The sequence below is a fragment of the Felis catus genome, chromosome B3, assembly GCF_018350175.1.
Source record: "Felis catus isolate Fca126 chromosome B3, F.catus_Fca126_mat1.0, whole genome shotgun sequence".
Lineage (NCBI taxonomy): Eukaryota > Metazoa > Chordata > Mammalia > Carnivora > Felidae > Felis > Felis catus.
The window spans coordinates 59,916,712-59,936,964 of NC_058373.1; the positions used below are offsets into that span (position 1 = coordinate 59,916,712).

The 20,253-nt window shown below is 39.3% G+C and overlaps 1 protein-coding gene across 2 annotated transcripts in view; it reads right to left on the reverse strand.

Moving 5' to 3' along the window:
- ADAL (adenosine deaminase like) overlaps positions 1-20,253 on the reverse strand; it is a 25,848-nt gene continuing 5,595 nt past the window's right edge. For both annotated transcript variants that reach the window (XM_011283043.3, XM_011283042.4), the window contains exons 2-11: positions 18,950-19,179; positions 18,539-18,669; positions 17,765-17,825; positions 12,836-12,923; positions 9,993-10,074; positions 7,483-7,609; positions 6,315-6,395; positions 4,250-4,388; positions 1,634-1,734; positions 1-1,080 (exon numbers count right to left, since the gene is read on the reverse strand). In XM_011283043.3, the coding sequence (XP_011281345.1) occupies positions 886-1,080; positions 1,634-1,734; positions 4,250-4,388; positions 6,315-6,395; positions 7,483-7,609; positions 9,993-10,074; positions 12,836-12,923; positions 17,765-17,825; positions 18,539-18,669; positions 18,950-19,015 (1,071 nt within the window). In that variant the 5' untranslated portion in view covers positions 19,016-19,179 and the 3' untranslated portion in view covers positions 1-885. The remainder of the gene's footprint in view (positions 1,081-1,633; positions 1,735-4,249; positions 4,389-6,314; positions 6,396-7,482; positions 7,610-9,992; positions 10,075-12,835; positions 12,924-17,764; positions 17,826-18,538; positions 18,670-18,949; positions 19,180-20,253) is intronic.

Consider the following 20,253-nt stretch of genomic DNA (forward strand, 5'->3'; position numbering starts at 1 on the left):
TCAAAGTTTTCACATATATTCTCTGATATCACAGTGCTTAAATAATAACAGATGTTATATGGAAATATTTTAGTTAGGACCTTAAATTTCTCCTACACCCACCGTGGGGCTCTTTCAGAAACAAAACTCTGGAACAACTGGAAGTCAGATTAAAGGCTGGATTGAAGCCCAAAGTACCTTAGAGTTCAAGAAATATCTGGTTGGCATAGCTCCATTATGGTCAAAATAAGAGAAGGGTAAGGTAGGAACATTTTAAAGAACCACCACCTTGATTCCATGGGAATTAATCATGAGAAGGGCAAAGTCAGATCTCAGAAGCTAGCTTTATCTGTCACTAGGGTCATTCAAAGTAGATTAACCCTGACTACTGGATATTCACAAAAATCCATGGTATGTAGTATAGCCTGGGGTTTCGGGGAATACTTAAATGAAGGGAGTCTGATTAAAACAAGCACAACAAAATACAGAGAGCTGTTGCCACAAGCTACAAGGCTTAAAGGTTTTGGTGGCAATCTGTTTTGCCCTCTCCTCATCTTATTTAGATTAGTAACTCCAAAATTCCTCCTGATGAGAAATTTCTTTGATTTTCCTTAAGTTTTATGATCACTAATGGAAAGGAACTGGTGGAATGGGGAGTTTAGTTAGCAGCCACTTTCAAGTCCCTTCCAGTAAGCAGCTTAGAGGTAAGCTCTGTAAGATCTCAGAGTCTGCAGTCAGTTTAAGACATGTTTACTGAGCACCAACCACAAATATGGTGCTGGTGATGGAACCTATGGTAGCTGGCTGCTGTGCTTCAAAGGGAGCGGTGGACGGTTTACTAAGTGGGATATGGCCGGAAGATCCTGGTTGCAGCACATAGTCAAAAGTAGTTGATCTCACTGCAGCTTAAAAATGTAACACTCTGGGTTTCAGATGATTCCACTTCCTCCTCAGTTCAGACCTGGTGCTGTCAGAAGCAAAGATGTAGTTGATGGATTCATAAGACAGATCCCACACTTGAGACTGGGTCAAATTAAATGTTTCAGCAGCCAGCTGGTACTCTTGAGAAAGGTGTGTTGCAAAAACACCCTTATCATCGGTCTGCCAAAAAACAAAACAAAACAAAACCAAGAAGTTTTAAAATGAACAAGAAAATAATTTTTGAAAAAACTTTTGTTTACACTCTATTTTCCTAATATTTACCATGCTTCTTTTAAGAGCCTAAATAGGCCTACAAATGCATTCATGCATATCTATAACGAAATAGGCTTATTTGTCCTTTTTAAAACAAAAACTAAAAACACCAGAGCAGTGGCTCTCAACTATGGCTGCATATTAAAAATCACCCAGGAAGCTTTTAAAATGTATCTGTGTACAGGACTCACCCCAGATCAAATAAAACAGAATCTCAAGGGATGGTATTGGGCATCAGTATTTTTTTATGTTCCCTTGGGTACTATCCAGGACCTTTTCCCATAGAGCCAAACCTGAGTTCCGTTGGCCCTCTGCAGCCCCTCCTGCCCTGATCCCCTCCTACTCTTCTACTTGGGTACTACCCTCAGGCATGCAAGGCATTCAGCTAGGGGTGAATGTCTGACCTAATGCACCTCTGGAACTAAAATGGAGCAAAGTACTTCAAACAAAATAACCTTACACAGATCACAGAAGGATGGGCAATGCTGTACCAGAATCCAAAATGATGCTGGTCATAAGACGGAACCGTCTGACTTTTGATGTTTGAGGTCAAACAGAGTTCTAGATGAAAGGAGGAAAAAGTCTCTTATTAAAAGCAGATTAGTAGACTCACTCATCAGTGTTCACCAAGCAGATACATGAGAAATCTTTCCAAAGTATGCTAATTTTCAGTAGCTCATGAGTTTACAAAATTGACCTTATGTGTGAAAATTCGTAGTTCAAATAGTGTAGTTGTGTGGAAATATATGCTGCAACTTACGGCAGCAACTGTACCAGGCAGGGAACTCCTACCCCTCCACAGCCATGTGGAAATGGAGTAGAAAGAGGAACGTAAAAGACAGTCAGTCACCTGGGAGAAAGCAGGGAAGTAGGATGAAGGAACTGTTCTTCTTTTTTTTTTTTTTTTAAGTTTATTTATTTATTTTGAGAGAGAGAGAGTGCAACTAGGGGACAGGTAGAGAGAGAGGGACTAAGAGAGAGAATCCCAAGAAGGCTCTATGCTGTCAGCGCAGAGCCAGATGTGGGGCTCAAACTCACAAACTGTGAGCTCATGACGTGACCCGAAATCTTGGACACAACTGACTGAGCCACTCAGGCGCCCCTGATGAAGGAATTTTTGAAGGGTTGCTGCACTTCTTCCTCATCTTACAGTAGAGGCTAAGACAAAATGGTAGCACTGCTTAAGGGCTATAGCATTAAAAAAGCCAAGAGCAGAAATGAACTTCAAGAAAATCCCTAAGCTTCTTTATTCAGACAACTGTCTATTCACTGTCGGCTGCAAGTAAGTCCATCTTAAGAATGATACCTAGAGGTGCCTGGGTGGCTCTGTTGGTTGAGCGCCGACTTTAGCTCAGGTCATGATCTCACACTTTGTGGGTTCAAGCCCCAAATCGGGTTCTGTGCTATCAGCTCAGAGCCTGGAGGCTGCTTTGGATTCTGTGTCTCCCTATCTCTCTGCACCCCCGCTTGTGCTCTCTAAAATAAATAAACATTAAAAAAAAAAAAAAAAAGAATGACTTCTATTATTAGCAAATTCCTGCCTTGACACACTGTACCCAGCTACCCCAGCCAGAGCAGAAATACTTCACTGACTTGACTGATGGTGACTGCTGAGTAGGGTAAGGCAGCCTCCCACTCAGTCCAAGGGATAGCCACTTGCTCCCTCACTCTGCTGGGTGCAGAGCTGGGCCACCACACTAAGATCACTATGCAAGTGGTTTCCATTTTCTCTACTTTTATGGATGCTTAAAAATGTCCTTATGGGGCGCCTGGGTGGCTCAGTTGATTAAGGGTCTGAGTTCAGCTCAGGTCATGATCTTACGGTTCATGGGTTCAAGCCCTGCTCTGGTCTCTGTGCTGACAGCTCTAAGCCTAGAGTCTGTTTCGGATTCTGTGTCTCCTCTCTCTGCCCCTCCCCTGCTCATGCTCTGTCTCTCTCTTGCTCTCTCAAAATAAATAAAGATTAAAAAAAATTTTTTAATGTCCTTAGTAAAAAAAAAAAAAAAAAAACTTAATTGCTGAAAACTCAGTAATTAAAAAACACACACCCACACGTTTTTGCCAATTGATCAATTTGCAAATTTAGTAAGTTGATAAGTTAGTAAAATAGTTTTCAGCCAACTGCTTTTATCCCTCTAGAGAAAAGGCCTTTCCTGGCCATCCAATTGAAAGTGGTTATCTCATCACTATTATATCATACTGTTTAACTTTCTTCAAAGAACTTAACACTGACATTTTCTTGTGTCACTGTTTACTGCCTCTCTTACCTATGCTAGAATATAAGTTCCTTGAGAAAGAAATCTTGCCTGTATTGTTTACTGCTCTCTTCCCAGCAATTTGAACAGTGACTAGAAAAGAGTAGGCACTTCATAAATACTTGTTGTTAAATAAAAGCAACTCCCGGGATACAGATGTAGACAAACAAGTATGTAATAGTCAACATACATATAAAAATAGGACTTGGAATCATCCATAATTCTTAATTTTTATTTTTTTATTTTTTTTAATGTTTATTTATTTTTGAGACAGAGAGAGACAGAGCATGAACGGGGGAGGGTCAGAGAGAGAGGGAGACACAGAATCCGAAGCAGGCTCCAGGCTCTGAGCTGTCAGCACAGAGCCCGACCCGGGGCTCAAACTCACAGACCATGAGATCATGACCTGAGCCGAAGTCAGATGCATAACCGACTGAGCCACCCAGGCACCCCTTTAATTCTTAATTTTTAAATAAATGTCACATATTTTCATAACACATATTAATTTGGTTAAAGTCGTTTAAAAATACTAGATGACCCTTACTCCTTCAATATAATACTGAGTTTCTGGAACTAGGGAATGTAGCAGTGAACAAGACAAAGGCCCTGCTTTCATGGAGCTTATATTCTAATGGAAGGTAGTAAAACTTTCTGTTATTTAAATGAGGCTCAGGAAGCACATGCACCATGCAACTTTTTATTTCTAAATGACACTTACATATTTAGAACAGTACTCCTCTACATTTGGGTTGCATGCAACCTGGTGGCTGGGGACAAAGGCACAGAGTGTTGTCTGGAGGACTTAAAGCCCCAAGCCTTACCCAGTGGTATCTGGTGTTGCCTCACAAAATCTACCAGTTCCAGCGATCCTCCCTCAGAGGAGTTGAGAAATGTCCCATGCCCAATTCTGTCGGGAAGTAGATCCAGAAGTAATTGCGTTTCTTTTTTTTGGTTTGGAATCTCAAAAAGAGAGAGAGAGAGAGAGAGAGAGAATGAATAACCTTTCCAGTGTTTCTCCAAAGTACTTTTTTTTCTACAGCCAGCTACTCTGTCCCTCAAAGAAGATAATGCTGACACTCTGGAAAGCTGAACTACTTATACCTTCCCAGCTCTCGTCTTTGCCTTTATCTTTCATTTCCCAATATTCTTCTAGATTCACTTCAATGACAATAATATAGTTAACAGCAAAGGTAATAATAACAACAAACACAACCCTGCTCTGAGCCTTTTCACAAAAATTCTCCTTTAAACCTCACAAGAATCTTACAAAGTATTAAGATGAAGAAATTAAAGTTCAGAGAAAGTAATAGGATCAACGTGGGAGCAGAACTGAAATGGGAAAGCGGACCCTGCATTTTTTATTTTTTTCCTTCTCTATACTTATACTTCTCTATACTTGGATTTTCTTCAGATACACCTAACTTTTGCAGTTAAAACATAAAGCTTGTTTTTTTTTTTTTTTTTTTGTCCTTTTTTTGGTCTAAGGTCATGGAGCTCTGACTTCAGGGCTCAGATGTGCATGTTTTATTCTGACAAAGCTAGACATTCCCCAACTACCATGAAAAGGTCTAGCTGTGCTCTTTATCTGCTGGATAGCCTAAAATACAAATGACCATAACATGTTGAAATGTTTTATTTTTTTATTAAAAAAATTTTTTTTGAAATGAAATGTTTTATGGATCAAACAAGAAAAGCAATAGAGACTAAGGTAAAGAGAAGGTTCTGATGCAGTTGCCCAAAACCAGAGATAACCAGTCACAGTAAAACATGCTGGCTGTTCCATTATACTGACCTATAGCTAAAAATCAGACATCAGTTAGGTCAGCTAGAGGCTAACCTATGAGTGAGAGAGGTTTTTGATCAGACTGTGGAAACACAGATCCTAGATTTTAAGTTCTTCCACTAGATTACTGACTCTTTGCTTGTAGAAATGAAAAACATCAGTATTGACAAGAAGCTCTAATTTTTGCCTCAAATCATGATGCTATCAACCTTTATATATTACTGCACCTAATACAATAAACTTGTGAGATAAGTAGCTTAAGTATTATTTCCTTCACTCAAGACAATAAACCCCAAACTCATCAAGTTGTATACAATAATTATGTACAGCTTTTGTATGAAGAAAGAAAGAAAGAAAGAAAGAAAGAAAGAAAGAAAGAAAGAAAGAAAGAAAGAAAGAAAGAAAGAAAGAAAGAAGGGAAGGAAGGAAGGAAGGAAGGAAGGAAGGAAGGAAGGAAGGAAGGAAGGAAGGAAGGAAGGAAAAAAAATTGGTAGAAGTGCTGAGGTACAAAGTAAATCCATCTGTAAAATGGGGGAAAGTGTAGTAGACACCCTTCTTTGCCTCACAGGGATGTGCTTACAAAAGTGACTGTTCTCCCACCATTATCTGTACATTGTCTGTCATTGTGCTCATGTTGCCAAGGAGCTGAGGCCCAATGAAGGGCACCTGATCTTCTGATAAGCCTTATAAAATAATGATGAGTTACTTCCTTTCTTACTAGTGTATGTCATACATTCAGGTCCCTTATCCTACAAAGACAAGTGAGATGAACTGGTGCTTTTCTCAGTGTCAGCTGGCCAATGACAAGCCTGATGATGAAAATTTATGCATTTTCTCTAGTAAGATGTCATTAAGCTGCTTTAATAACACAGCTGTAGTGCAAGTCAACAGCCACCCCTAGGAACCACAAAGACATAAAAACAGTAACATGAGGGACTAAAGAAAGTCATGCCTTTACCATTATAATTTACATTTTAAAACATTTCTACGTTCCTCCTCTAAAAAAATGTTTTTCCAAGGCAGGTTTACTTTTAGCCATTTACAAATGATTATTATTTTCATTGTAATCTACCTTCTCAGCCTAATTTTACAATATTATTTACCTCTGAAAGATGCAATGCCAACTTCAGACCTGCTTTTTTAGCTTCTAAAAGAGGTTCCAAGAAGTCTTTTGCTTGTCCTACCTTGAAGATAAAAGTTAAAACAAAGATGCATTAACATTTTAGGCAAACTAAAGAATTGGGTACTCTGTCTCAGTAAACAAAGGAATAAAAATAATGGCAAGAAAAAATGGCAGACTGATTCATTTGAAAATTTCATTTATAAAGCACCTATAATGTGCTAGACACCTTAGGGAATACAAAGCTGGCAAAGACTCAATCCCTGCCCTCAAGAATGTTAAGTCTCGTGAACCTGAGGTCAGTCAGCCAAGCTAGGTATGGAGGTCACCAAATTTTATTTCTGAAAGGAAATCTAGATATCTAGCACTAAGGAGGAGAACTCACCTGATTCAGAAACCTGAATGATTAGAGCAAAGAAAGCTTCTACCAAATAGATGAATGAAACAAGAGCAGAATAATCCAGGTTTAGACAAAGCCATAAGAACCAGTTTCCTGGGACTCCCTAAATTCAATGGTTTTTAGTTAGAGGCAATTCTGCCACCACAGGGGACATTTGGCAATATCTAGAAACATTTCTGGTTGTCACAACAAGGAAGGTGCTTCTGGTATCTAGTGGATAGAGAGACCAGGGATGCTACTAAACACCCTTGCAATACACAGACATCCTCCCAGGACAAAGAATTATTTGGCCCAGAATGTCAATAGTGCCACAGGCTAGACACTGTTCTTGAATCTGACATTCAAGAAGCTGTAGGCCAGCCTCTCTCAACTGGGGGTTCTATGAGATAATTAAGCCCTAGTCATAATGAAGTATTAATTAAGCATTAAACATGCATTGTATGTAATAAATTAACTTCTCTCCTATGCATATAGAAAGATACTGGGTAGCATCTTTAGAAGAATGGAGAAAATAATCATATTGCCATGCTAATCATTTTCTTTTTTCTGTTTTAGAGACCCAATTCTTTCCCAGAGTCCTCGTTAAGAACAATTGCTACAGACATTATGGTCATCCAGGGCAGAATAGGTCTTCATCTACACTGAGAGTCTGCTGGACCTCTGGAAAATGCAGGATGCTCCAAGCTAATCCTTACCCCACAAACTGATTCTACCTTCCAGAAATAAAATGTATTTAGGAAAAGTAGCTTACAGTAGGGTCTCCACTGAGGTCAAGGCCAAGAACTGTATCCTCAGTAGAGAGACAGAACTCTTCAGCAAGTTTAACAGTCTCCTTGGCCACTGAAGGGCCACCTCTTCTGTCGATTGCTATCAAATACCTTTAATATAAGAAAAAAAGTTGAAAACAAATATGGTACAGATAAAAAAGACAACTCTGAGTATAGCCAGGGAGGTATAGCAGGCTACATGTTAAAGTTAGTTACTAGGAAAGGTATAGCCTGACTGACAGGACAGCTTACTTTGCCAAAACGCAAGAGACATAAATTCCTAAATAGCACCAAACACCTAGTTAGTATTCATATTTCTAAATGTTTCATGTTTTTGTTGTTGCTGTTGTTCATGTATTTGTTTTTTAGTTTTTTTGATTCAGAATTCAACAAAAGTCCAAGTATTATGTTGGTCAATGTATCCCAAGACTCTTTTAAAAAAATTTTTTTTTTCAACGTTTATTTATTTTTGGGACAGAGAGAGACAGAGCATGAACGGGGGAGGGTCAGAGAGAGAGGGAGACACAGAATCGGAAACAGGCTCCAGGCTCTGAGCCATCAGCCCAGAGCCCGATGCGGGGCTCGAACTCACGGACCGCGAGATCATGACCTGGCTGAAGTCGGACGCTTAACCGACTGCGCCACCCAGGCGCCGCAAGACTCTTTTAATCTAGAGGCACTCCCTTCACGCCCCACCTTACCCCTTCTCCAAACCCCCCACACCACCTCTTTTTTTGAATTTATTTGTTGAAGAAACCAGGTGCTTTGTCCTATAAAGCTTCCCACAATATGTATTTTGATGAATGAATTCCTGTGTTGCTAACCTGTTCTCCTGTCTCATATATTTCCTATAAATTGAAAATTAAATCTAGTCTACAGGCTTGATCAGATTCAATTTTTTGGCAAGAGTATTTCATAGGTGGTGGCATGTTCCTTCATCAGGAGGCTTAGATCCATTATTTCATTAAGTGTTACAAAAATAGTAATATTCTAATTCTAACACATATTCAAAAGCTGATACAAATGCATTCTTCGTATGTTAGCTGGCATCTAACACCCAAAGAACCCCTGTTAATATTGCATAATTTTCCTCCAGCATTTATTGATTTATCAATTTTTTACACACATACAAAAATAAATTCCTCCAGCATTTATTTATTTACAAAATTTGGGCCAACTATATATAAAATGCAGTCTTTTTTTTTTTAACGTAACGATATCTCCTGCCATTAAATAATGTTAGAAAACAACATAAATCATATGAACATAACAAAATATAACTGTCTTCTGATTGCTGAATGTTTAAGGATTTTTTCCACTTTTTGTTATAAATAACACTATAACACTATAATAAAGAATCTTACATATAAATCAATTTATTTCCTTAGGAAAACATCTCTAGAAGTGGGATACTAGGTCAGAGGGAAAGATTTTTATCCATCTGAATACATATTGCTCTTTAAAGAAGTTTTATTTATTACATATGCTCACTAGCAGTGTGTAAGTTCACAATTGGTTATTACCCTTTTTGGGGAGGGCCTACTGAAATGGCATGGTAATATTTCTTTTTAAAACTGTCTGATTAGTGAGATTAAACAGTTCCCTATACATTTACTGGCCAGTTGTAAGTCTTCTTTTCTGAATTCTCTTGTCTTTTACCTGCTTTTTTTGGAGGGGAGGGGATGGTGTTAGCCTAGTTAAGGTTAATTTGGAGAGATTTTGTAGCCAGAAACTATACAGGTAGCTTTCTTCCTTCAAGGATTTATTGAGCCCTGATTATGTTACCTCTGTTCTAAGTACTGGAGGGGTAGTGGAGAATCAAAAGAAAAGATTCCTAGCCTCATGAATTTACACTCTAGTGGGTATATATGTACAAATAAAACAAGACAGTGCTTGCTTCAGCAGCACATATACAAATAAAACAAGATAATTTCTGATCCTGTTAAGAAGAATGCCAGAAAGGAAATAAATGGGGTTACTAGAGGATTTGGGGGGGCACTTTAGATAATGTGGTCAAGGAAGACCCCTCTGAGCAAGTGACAACCAAAAGGAGAAGTGAATAATGAAAAGCCAGCCATGCAAGGATATGGCAGAAGTGTGTTCTAGTACAAAGGTGTTGAGGTGGGATAGTCTTGGCCTATCTGAGGAACAGACAGCAAACCAGCATGTAATAACCAGTGGTCCTGATAAGGCTGTTGAAGAGAGGCAACCGGATCACATGGGACCTTATTGGCCACAATAAGAATTCTGATTTTAGTGGAGGCAATAGGAAGCCATACTTCTCTAGAGCAAGAGTACTCAGAATTTTACTGCCACATGAATAAATTAGAGTTGCATTCTCAACTTTGAGCAATAGAGTTCTTGACTCTTTTTTTCTAAGGTAAAATCAGTTACCGTTTGATATATAAAAATCTGTTACACTCATGATCAAAATAACAACATTTTCACATTCTAGTTTTTAAAACAGTGACCACTAAGGTACAGGGCTGCTTACCTAACATCAATGTCTATGTTTTCTTGTTTGGACTGTTTAATACCCTCAAGTACAGATTCCACATAAGTCTTTTTAGTCATTCCTGGAGAGGACATAAAGAAAATATTTGTAAAGAGATCATCAACTATTTCATCCTTCAACATTAGCATCCCTCTAAGAATAATTACATTTTTACTTTATGTTGTGACAGGGTATGATTAAAGATGAGTTAAAACATGGCCCTTACTTGGGGCGCCTGGGTGGCTCAGTCGGTTAAGTGTCCGACTTCGGCTCAGGTCACGATCTCGTGGTCCGCGAGTTCGAGCCCCGCGTCGGGCTCTGGGCTGATGGCTCAGAGTCTGGAGCTTGCTTCCGACTCTGTGTCTCCCTCTCTCTCTATCCCTCCCCCGTTCATGCTGTGTCTCTCTCTGTCTCAAAAAAAAAAAAAAAAAAAAAAAAAACAAAACAAAAAAAAAAACAAAACATGGCCCTTACAGGTACTTTTTTTTTGTAAATACTAATTATGCTTTTTAAATGTTTATTTATTTTGAGAGAGAGAGAGAGCCAGAGTAGGGGAGGGGGAGAGAGGGAAACAGAGAATCCCAAGCAGCCTCTGCACTGCCAGTGTGGAGCCTGATGCAGGGCTCAAACCCACACACCGTGAGATCATGACCCGAGCGGAAACCAGGAGTTGGACGCTTAACCAACTGAGCCGCCCAGGCGACGACCCTTAATAAAAATTTTTTAAATGAAGTACTAAAAAAACTGAAATGAAAAAAAAAAAGACATACAAAATAAAGCCCTTTAAAAATTTTCTTAGAATAAAAATAAATAAATGTTAAAATAAAATAAATAAAAATTTTCTTAGATTCAACAGACATAAAACTACTCTCACAGAGGCACCTGGCTGGCTTAGTGGGTGGAGCATGAGACTCTTGATCTAAGGGTCATGAGTTCAAGCCCCATGTTGGGCATGGAGCTACTTAAAAAAAGAATTTAAACGGGGGCACCTGGGTGGCTCAGTCGGTTAAGCATCCACCTCTTGGTTTCAGCTCAGGTCATGATCTCACAGTTTCGTGGGTGTGAGTCCAGCATCAAGCTCAGCACTGTTGGTGTGGAGCCTGCTTGGGGTTCTCTCTCTCTCTCTGCCCCTCCCCTACTTTCTCTCTCAAAAATTTAAAAAAAAAATTTTTTTTTAAATAAACAAACAACTACTCTCACAAATTGCTATGAAAATCTGAAGTGCTGTTCTAGAAACACAAGAACAAGCCCTTTCTAAAGGCCTGTCCTTAAAATAACAAAACCATTTTTCTCTATTAGCAGAATGTTTTCCTGCCGGTCCAGAAAAAAATCCCCTCTTGGGCTCTCACCTCAATCCTGGTCAGGCTCGATGTTTCCAGTCTAGGCACTAGAGCAGTTCTTCCAGTTTTGGGTGCAAAAGCCCTCCTCTTCTGAGGGGCTCTGAAAGAACACTCTCCAGAACAACTTCCTCTACAATACTCTCATACCCCAATCATAAAATGCTTATTTTTGATGAAAAATCTCTACTAAATTTTTTTAAGTTTATTTATTGTTGAGAGGGGCAGAGAGAGAGGGACAGAGAGAGTCCCAAGTAGGCTCCATGCTGTCAGTGCAGAGCCCACTGCAGGGCTCAATGAGGGGCTCGTTCTTACGACCCTGAGATCTGAGATCATGGCCTGGGGAAATATCAAGAGTCAGACGCCCAACTGACTGAGCCACACAGACACCCCAGAAAATCTCTAATAAAGCACAGAAAATTATAAAGAAAAAAAGTAAGAGTTAACCTGTAATCCCACCGCTCAGAGATAACCACTGTCTTTGTTTTTCTAAGTATACATACATGTTTTTTTTGAATAGATGAGATGCTACTAGGTATATGTGTATCCAGTTCAGTTGTTTAACACTATTCTGAGCTTAGCCCCAAGTCTTTAAAGTATCCTTGCAAATATTTTTAATGGTTGTCTAATATTCCATTAACCCTTATTTACCCATTCCCCACTATTGTATTTTAGGCTAACATCCCGTTTTGAATCTCCATTCAAAGAGCAAACTAGCTCTAATAAGTGGCAGGTTTCTTCTCTCCTTCCCTTCCACTATCCTCACCAGCATAACTTGGAACTGATCCTGCAATTTAAAAATGCAAGGTAAGAATTTTCTGCTTGTCGCACCTCAATATTTACATTATGTAGTTTTAAAATGTTTACCCTCTGAGTGATCGGGCTACACATGTCAGGGCACAAGATGACCTGACAGGGCCTTTTCAGGTCACACACAACATATTACGAGGGACCCAATGACACTACATAATATCTCTCAATGTTGTCCTTATGAAAAGAGGGTCCCAGGGAATTCAGAGCACACCACATTCAGATCCACTCATCTCCATGAAAAGAGGTTTTACCACCTTACTGCTGCTTGCTCCTGGCCTATCAGTGTCCGAGAAGTGACTGAAAAATCTTCATTTCTGGGACCGTCATAAAACATGAGTCTGCATCGACTCAAGTGGCACTGTCTCAAGTGCCCTTGATGCAAGGACTGAGAATTAGCCTCTCTTTAAAACAATGTAACTGTAAGGAGCAAGTATCCTTTTCTCAGAGTGAGAAAAACAAATAAGAACAAACAAATTTTTTGCAGGTTTTCTTATTTCCCTTAAACAGATAATACCTGATCTGATTTTAACTTAATACCTCACTCATTAATAATGTACATCATAAGATTTGGACTGTTAACTCCTTAACAGTGTAAAAGTAAATGCTTCATATTCCCAAACTTACAAACACTTAAATCATCAAAGCATGCAGGAAAAAAAAAAGTACATTTGCCAAGAAGTAATTAAATTCTACCTGTAGCATCATCTCTTCGGGGTGTGCTCCTTAGTTCCAGGTACTTGACACCATCATTTGCAAATTCTTTAATGACATCTTTTGTGACCTGATAATTAAGGCAATGGACACAATATTGATAACGTTAGTGTAAGGGTCCCAATAAAAACGTTGGTGTAATGTCCCAACACATGCTACAGCTTTATCACATGCATTAAACTTGATTTGCAAAAAATGTTGGAAGTCTCTCATGCAGTCAAGATGACCTGCTTTGTCATACCCTTGCGGGAGACTGACCGAACTGTAACACTTCCAACAGCTCCCCTCACAGCACTCATTCTCACATTAAATCCAAACATACACATCATGCACACCTTTCTGCTCTTTTCTCTTTAGCATTTCTCCATTTCCTAGTGTTCACAACAGCAGTTGATAAAACAGAGAAATGAGGCAAAACTAAAACTACCTATGAGTGCATAGTACTAGGGAGGTACATATGTAAATAAATGGCAGGGCACCTGGGTGGCTCAGTCAGTTGAGCATCCAACTTTGGCTCAGGTCATGATCTTGTGGTTCATGAGTTAGAGCTCTGTGTCAGGCTCTGTGCTGACAGCTCAGAGCCTGGAGCCTACTTCAGATTCTGTGTCTCCCTCTCTCTCTCTTCTCCTTCCCTGTTTGCGCTCTCTTTCTCTCAAAAATAAACATTAAAAAAAAGAAAGAAGTGGCTAAAATGATTAGGTATTACTGACTCACCATTTAAAGCCATGGCTTAATGTTCTTATTCAAGTTATTTAGGAATAAGTTGTACTTTTCAAGAATTTCTTCAGGCAGGGTTAAATTTGCCCCAAAAGTACTAAGAAAAATTCCTCTTTGGCAAAGAAAATGGGTGATAAATAGAGTAAAATGGTATCCACGTTAGCACAAATTTCAACAATCCAAAAATGGTTAAATGACCAGGGTAAATGATATCAAAAGGATAAACGCATTTTTTCCGTCTCTGCCATCAATCCTAAAAATACCAAATCTAGAAGAAAAAAGGACCAGGTTGGAAATACTGTGACAACCAGCTCTAGTTAGTCCTTGCAGTTGGTACCCTAATCTTAACCCGCTTCAACTACAAGCACATAGGCATGCAAGGGCAGTGTCCTGGCAAAGGAATAAAGGTTGGCTGATTATGTAGACAGCGCCTAACAAGGTGGCACTACTTTGGTAGATTCACTGTGATCCAAGGTCTGGGCTTCATCTGGTTTTGCGCGTGTGTATTTAAAGCCAAAAAGGAATTTATTATAATATAAATATACAAAGCTCAGATTCAGCATGTCTGGAAAATCAGCCTCAAAAGCATGCAAAATCATGTGACACTTCTAGACCAAGCAAGATACCATTGTTTCTTCCACCACTAAGCATGACCCTGTAGCTTCTGTATGATCATCACAGGTACTGGACCCCATGGCACTGCTGCCCCCAAAACTCCATGTTGCTGCCAATGCCACTACCAGAATGTGGGCCTCATCTACACAGACCAAGGAGCTTGCATCTTGTCAGTGGCTCCAGAACCGAACAGACCCACAGAGGCCAACCCACTCTATCCCAGCTCACATGTAGCTAATGCAGAAGCCTACTTGCTAATGTATGCATTGACAATGAGGGTGGAGGTGAGGGTATGAAGTGGTGGTCCTCACTGATGGACGAGACCACATCTACTATCCAAGTACTCTTTCTTGGTTTCTTGAGGTACCTGTGAAACTAACTAAAACAGAAGGACACTGACAAGCACGGAATGAGAGCAATGAAATGATTTATCTAGGCCATGTTGAGGCCTGTGGAATCATCCCTACTCATGTTCAATAGTACTTCCCTGGAGTCCACAACTGTGTCTGCCAGATTCAGGCCTTTCTGTTCCATGCAGCAACAGGTACTGAGGACAACTCTTTTTCAAGCTCCTTCTTCAGATACGACACAACGCAGTTAAGTTTCTGCTTACTCTAAGGATGGTGTAAGGCTGCATCTCTTGAATGAGAGAGAATATGGGTTCTAGGTGCGCCTGGGTGGCTTAGTCAGTTAAGCATCTGACTTTAGCTCAGGTCCTGATCTCAGTTTGTGAGTTCGAGCCCCGCGTCGGGCTCCGTACTGACAGTGCGGAGCCTGGAGCCCGCTTGGAGTTCTGTGTCTCGCTCTCTCTCTGCCCTTCTCCCGCTGACGCACTCTCTCTCTCTCTCTCAAAAATAAATAAACATTAAAACATTAAAAAAAAAAAAAAAAGAACATAGGCTCTGGAACCAGACAGTCAATTCCTCCACTTATTCTGAGTGACCTTGAACAAGTTACCTTTAACCTACTTAAGCCTCAAGGGTTTTTTTTGTTTTTTGTTTTTTTTCCACCTGCAAAAAGGGAACAGTAAAAATACCTACCTCAGAAAGTAGTCTTGGATGTAGTGTCTGGCACATCAATCACGTTCCAATCCTTTTTCTCTTTGAGATTACACCCAGGTTACCTTGCCTGGACTGTTAAGTGATCCCACACACTTGATCCCACATTTACAAACAATCTCTCCACATACTCCCATACAGCGTTCATTTATTATATGTAAATGTTACTAATTTCACTCTCGGCGTCCTCCTTCAGAACCACCTAAAGTTATTCATTCTAGTACCACTAAGTCAAATCATAGAATCTTAATTCCTCACCTTGCTTTTTTTTCCATTTCAAATTTTATTTAAATTCTAGTTAGCATACAGTGCAATATTGGTTTCAGGAGAATTCAGTGATTTATCACTTATAACACCCGGTGCTCATCATAACAAGTGCACTCCTTAGTACCCATTCCCCACCTAACCCACCCCCCACCTCCCTCCCTTCATCAATACTCAGTTTGTCCTCTATTTCTAAAAGTTAAGGTTAGTTTCCCTCTCTCTTTTTTTTCCTTTTTCCCTCCATATGTTCACCTGTTTTGCTTCTTAATTTGCACACATGAATGAAATCATATGGTATTTGTTTTTCTCTGACTTATTTCGCTTAGCATAATATTCTCTACCTCCATCCACATTGTTGCAAATGGCAAGATTTCATTTTTTTTTTTGATGTCTGTGAAATATTCCATTGTGTATATATACCATATCTTCTTTAATCCATTCATCAGTCGATGGACATTTGGGCTCTTTCTATAGTTGGGCTATTGTTGATAAAGTTGCCAAAAACACTGGGGTGCATGTACCCCTTCAAATCTGTATTTTTGTATCCTTTGGCCTTATCTCATTTTTTTTTTCAACGTTTATTTATTTTTGGGACAGAGAGAGACAGAGCATGAACGGGGGAGGGGCAGAGAGAGAGGGAGACACAGAATCGGAAACAGGCTCCAGGCTCTGAGCCATCAGCCCAGAGCCTGACGTGGGGCTCGAACTCACGGACCGCGAGATCATGACCTGGCTGAAGTCGGACGCTTAACCGACTGTGCCACCCAGGCGCCCCAGCCTTATCTCATTTTAAGAAAGCTTTTTAACAACTTTGAAAGGAATTAAATAATGAGCATGGGATTATTATAGCCAGAATATTAAGCTCTTCAAATCCAAAATTTCATGAGTTTTGCTCTGTTACAATCAACAACAGAAAGTGAAACATTCCCAGCAGTATTCAATGCTATTGAGTGGCTGATCAGACAATGCTCCTTTGGGTTCCTATAAATCCCTGTGTATATCTCTAACACACAGCTTACCTCATTATATTGGATTTATCTACTTATGGGTCTGTCTCTCCAACCTAAATATAAATTCCTCACGGGCAGTAACCATGTCCATCTATCTTCATACCCCCCAGTCTTTCGCAGAGTGCCTAGAACATTGCGGACACTCAATCAACTTCTGTTGAGCTCAACTTTTAGAGTTAACTCTCCTTCAAAAGATGATTACTTATAGTTATCATGAGGAGCAGTCTCAGCCAAGGAAAATACTTTCTTGACTAGTCAGAAGTTAGTTCTCCAAAAACACAGGTTATACTTCTTAATCTGCAGTTTTTTTTCTAATGGTTAATAACACTGGTAGGATTTACTTTTCTCCATTTACAAAGAGTACATTTGAAAATGCCATCCTGGGGGCGCCTGGGTGGCTCAGTCGGTTGAGCGGCCGACTTCGGCTCAGGTCATGATCTCGCCGTCCGTGAGTTCGAGACCCGCGTTGGGCTCTGTGCTGACAGCTCAGAGCCTGGAGTCTGTTTCAGATTCTGTGTCTCCCTCTCTCTGACCCTCCCCTGTTCATACTCTGTCTCTTCCTGTCTCAAAAATAAATAAAATTTATTTTATTTTTATAAAAATTTTTTATAAAAAAAATTTTTTATAAAATTTTTTATAAAAAATTTTTATAAAAAAAATAAAAAAATAAATAAATAAATAAAATAAAATGCCATCCTGGTCAGACAATGATACAAAAGCCAGTCTTCTGTATCAGGCTCTAATATCACAGAGCTTCAGATAAGAGAACACAATGGTGTCCTCTAGTCCTTCATCCCCAGAGGGAAGGCACACTTTCCCTAGGGATTAATCAGTCATTCAATCTCTAAGTACTTCTTGAACTTTACTGTCTATACTGTGCACCTAGGCAGTTAAAAGTATCTCAAGCAATACAGATAAAGCCTTATCAAGAAAATGGCCAGATATGGTCAAATATTTCATATGGTAAAGTAATATATGGAAAACAGGACAGGATCTTATCCTCCATTTTATCCGGTATGTAACAGAAAATGATGATCTTGGTTCTTTTATCTTTTTCAATGAATGTAATCTTTTGATATTAGTTCTCGGCAAATGTCAGATGTTGGTTTTGAAAACAGTTGCCATAAAAAAGCAGAAAGCATTTCTCATTTGAATCTTGATCAAAGCAAAAGGTCATGTGTAACACCAGAAGTGCACAAATTACTTAATAGTTTTTAAACCACTCTAAAAATTGCTTCATTTCTCACCATTAGAATATCTTCAGGGCTAGTAGTAAGCTGATGAATAATTTGAAACATCTGGAAACATCTGCAACATGAAAAGTTTTAACATACTCTAGTCATCAAAAACTTGTCACTCAAGACAAACCCATTACGTTGAATTAATATATTTTAGGCTAATACTAATTATACATCCATAAAGAATTACAGACTAAGTTTTTCAAAAATTATACTGATCTGGAAGGATAATCAAATGACTAAAAATAAAACATTATTTTTAAGCGGGCAACAGTAGCTTCCCTTCACCACACCTCCTACCCTCTGCTGATAACAGCAAACAGGGAGACAAGTCAATAAGCCTATATTTTTAAGTGTAAAGAATATTCCAGGGGCACCTGAGTGGCTCGGTCAATTAAGTGTCTGACTCTTGATTTCGGCTCAGGTTATGATCTCATGGTTCATGAGACTGAGCCCCCCGTCATGTGGAGCCTGCTTGGGATTCTCTGTCTCTCTCTCTCTGTCTCTGCTCCTCCCTCGCTCTCTCTCTCTCAAAATAAATAAGCTTTAAAAAAAGAAAGAAAGAATATTTCAATATAGTACAACTTTACAAACAACCTATCACTAAAAATACTGTCAACAGCCTGACAGCTGGAAAAAAGTGCTGTATGTCAAGTTATACCCTCCATACCAAATGACTACACATTTCTAAACTACAAAAATCTGGATTCTTACATACTATTTACAATCTCAAAACAATAAAAGAGAAAAAAAAGAAGTATGTCCACAACCTCCCCAACTCACTCTTCTAAAGTTCTTTTCTTTCCCTTGTCAATCATAGTCATCTGATCGTGGATTTTAAGATCTGGCTTCTTGGCTATCAATTTCTTCATGGTATTAGAACTAATGGATCCATTCAAGTGGGCATGAAGTTCCTAAAAACAAGAGAATACAATCAGTAAAAACTTCTCAAGTATCAACTAGATTCATAGCATCATACCAGGTACTTGATGTTTGTATTCTGTACCAGGTAAACTACCTACCAGATATAGCTACATGACTCTTATAGTTTACAAAGTTTAAATTCTACCTATAAAATTTACTTCTCTTTGTGAAAACAACAACAACAACAACAACAACAACAACAACAACAACAACAACACAGATGTCCGTATAATTAGTAACCACTCCAGAAATCTGTGGCTGAATTCTCACCACTTTAGGTAATTCTGAATAAAAAGCTGTCTTCCATGGTTGCTGGTGTTCTTCTGCTTCCATCATGACGTAGTAGAAAAAGATCTTTCTCCAAATACTCTCGTTCTTGTTATAAACAGTACCATGTACTTTTGTCAGTAAGTTCTGTGGTCTTGAATTCCTTCAGATTGTTTTATGTCCATACATTTTGATAAGATAAACTGTATATGTAGCTCTGGGCTCAGCTTCACCTATGTAAACAAATGTGAACATTTTCAGGTGTTGACATAAAAGCAAAGAAACAGAATTTTGCCACTTTATTCCTTAAAAGATGAAAACCCCAGGGCGCGTGGGTGGCTCAGTCAGTTAAGTGTCCAACTTCAGCTCAGGTCATGATCTTGCAGTTGGTGGGTCTGAGCTCCACATCAGGCTCTGTGCTGACAGCTCAGAGCCTGGAGCCTGCTTCAAATTCTGTGTGTGTGTCTCTCTCTCTCTCTCTCTCTCTGCCCCTCCCTTGCTTGTGCTCTGCCTCTCTCTCTCTCAAAAATGAAATAAACATTAAAAAAATGTTTAAAAAAAGATGAAAACCCCTTCAATGCTAATTTAAGCAAACTAACAATCTGAACTAGAAATAAGAAAATGCCTCAAACTGATAGAGGTGAATTAAAATCTGAAATTTACTAAGGTGGGGGTGCCTGGGTGGCTCAGTCGGTTAGGCGTCAGACTCTTGATTTTGGTTTGGGTCATGATCTCACAGTTCATGGGTTTGGGCTCCACGCTGATGGTGCAGAGCCTGCCTGGGATTCTCTCTCCTTCTCTCTGCCCCTCTCCTGCTTGCTCTCTCTCTCAAAATAAAAAAATAAAAAAATAAAGGAATTTAGTAAGGTACTGAGTATTCCTTACCTATTAGAACTTTCTATGAAACTACTTCTAAAAGTAGAAATTTATAAAGCCTATTTTGGGTAAAAGTTTATGTTTTTGAGCTGCTTAAAAAATATAAAGGAAGAGGGGCAACTGGGTGGCTCAGTTGGTTAAGCATCCAACTCTTGGTTTCAGCTCAGGTCATGATCTCAAGGTTTCCTGAGTTTGAGCCCTGCATTGGGCTCTGTGCTGACAGTGAGGAGCCTACTTGGGATATTCTCATTCATTCTCTCTCTCTCCCCCCCCCCCCTCTTTCTCTCTCTCTCTCTCCTTGCCACTCCCTCACTCATGCTGTCTCTCTCTCAAAAATAACATAACATAACATAACATAACATAACATAACATAACATAACATAACAGGAAGAGCAGAGGAACTGGAGTCACATGTACCTAGATAAATTCTT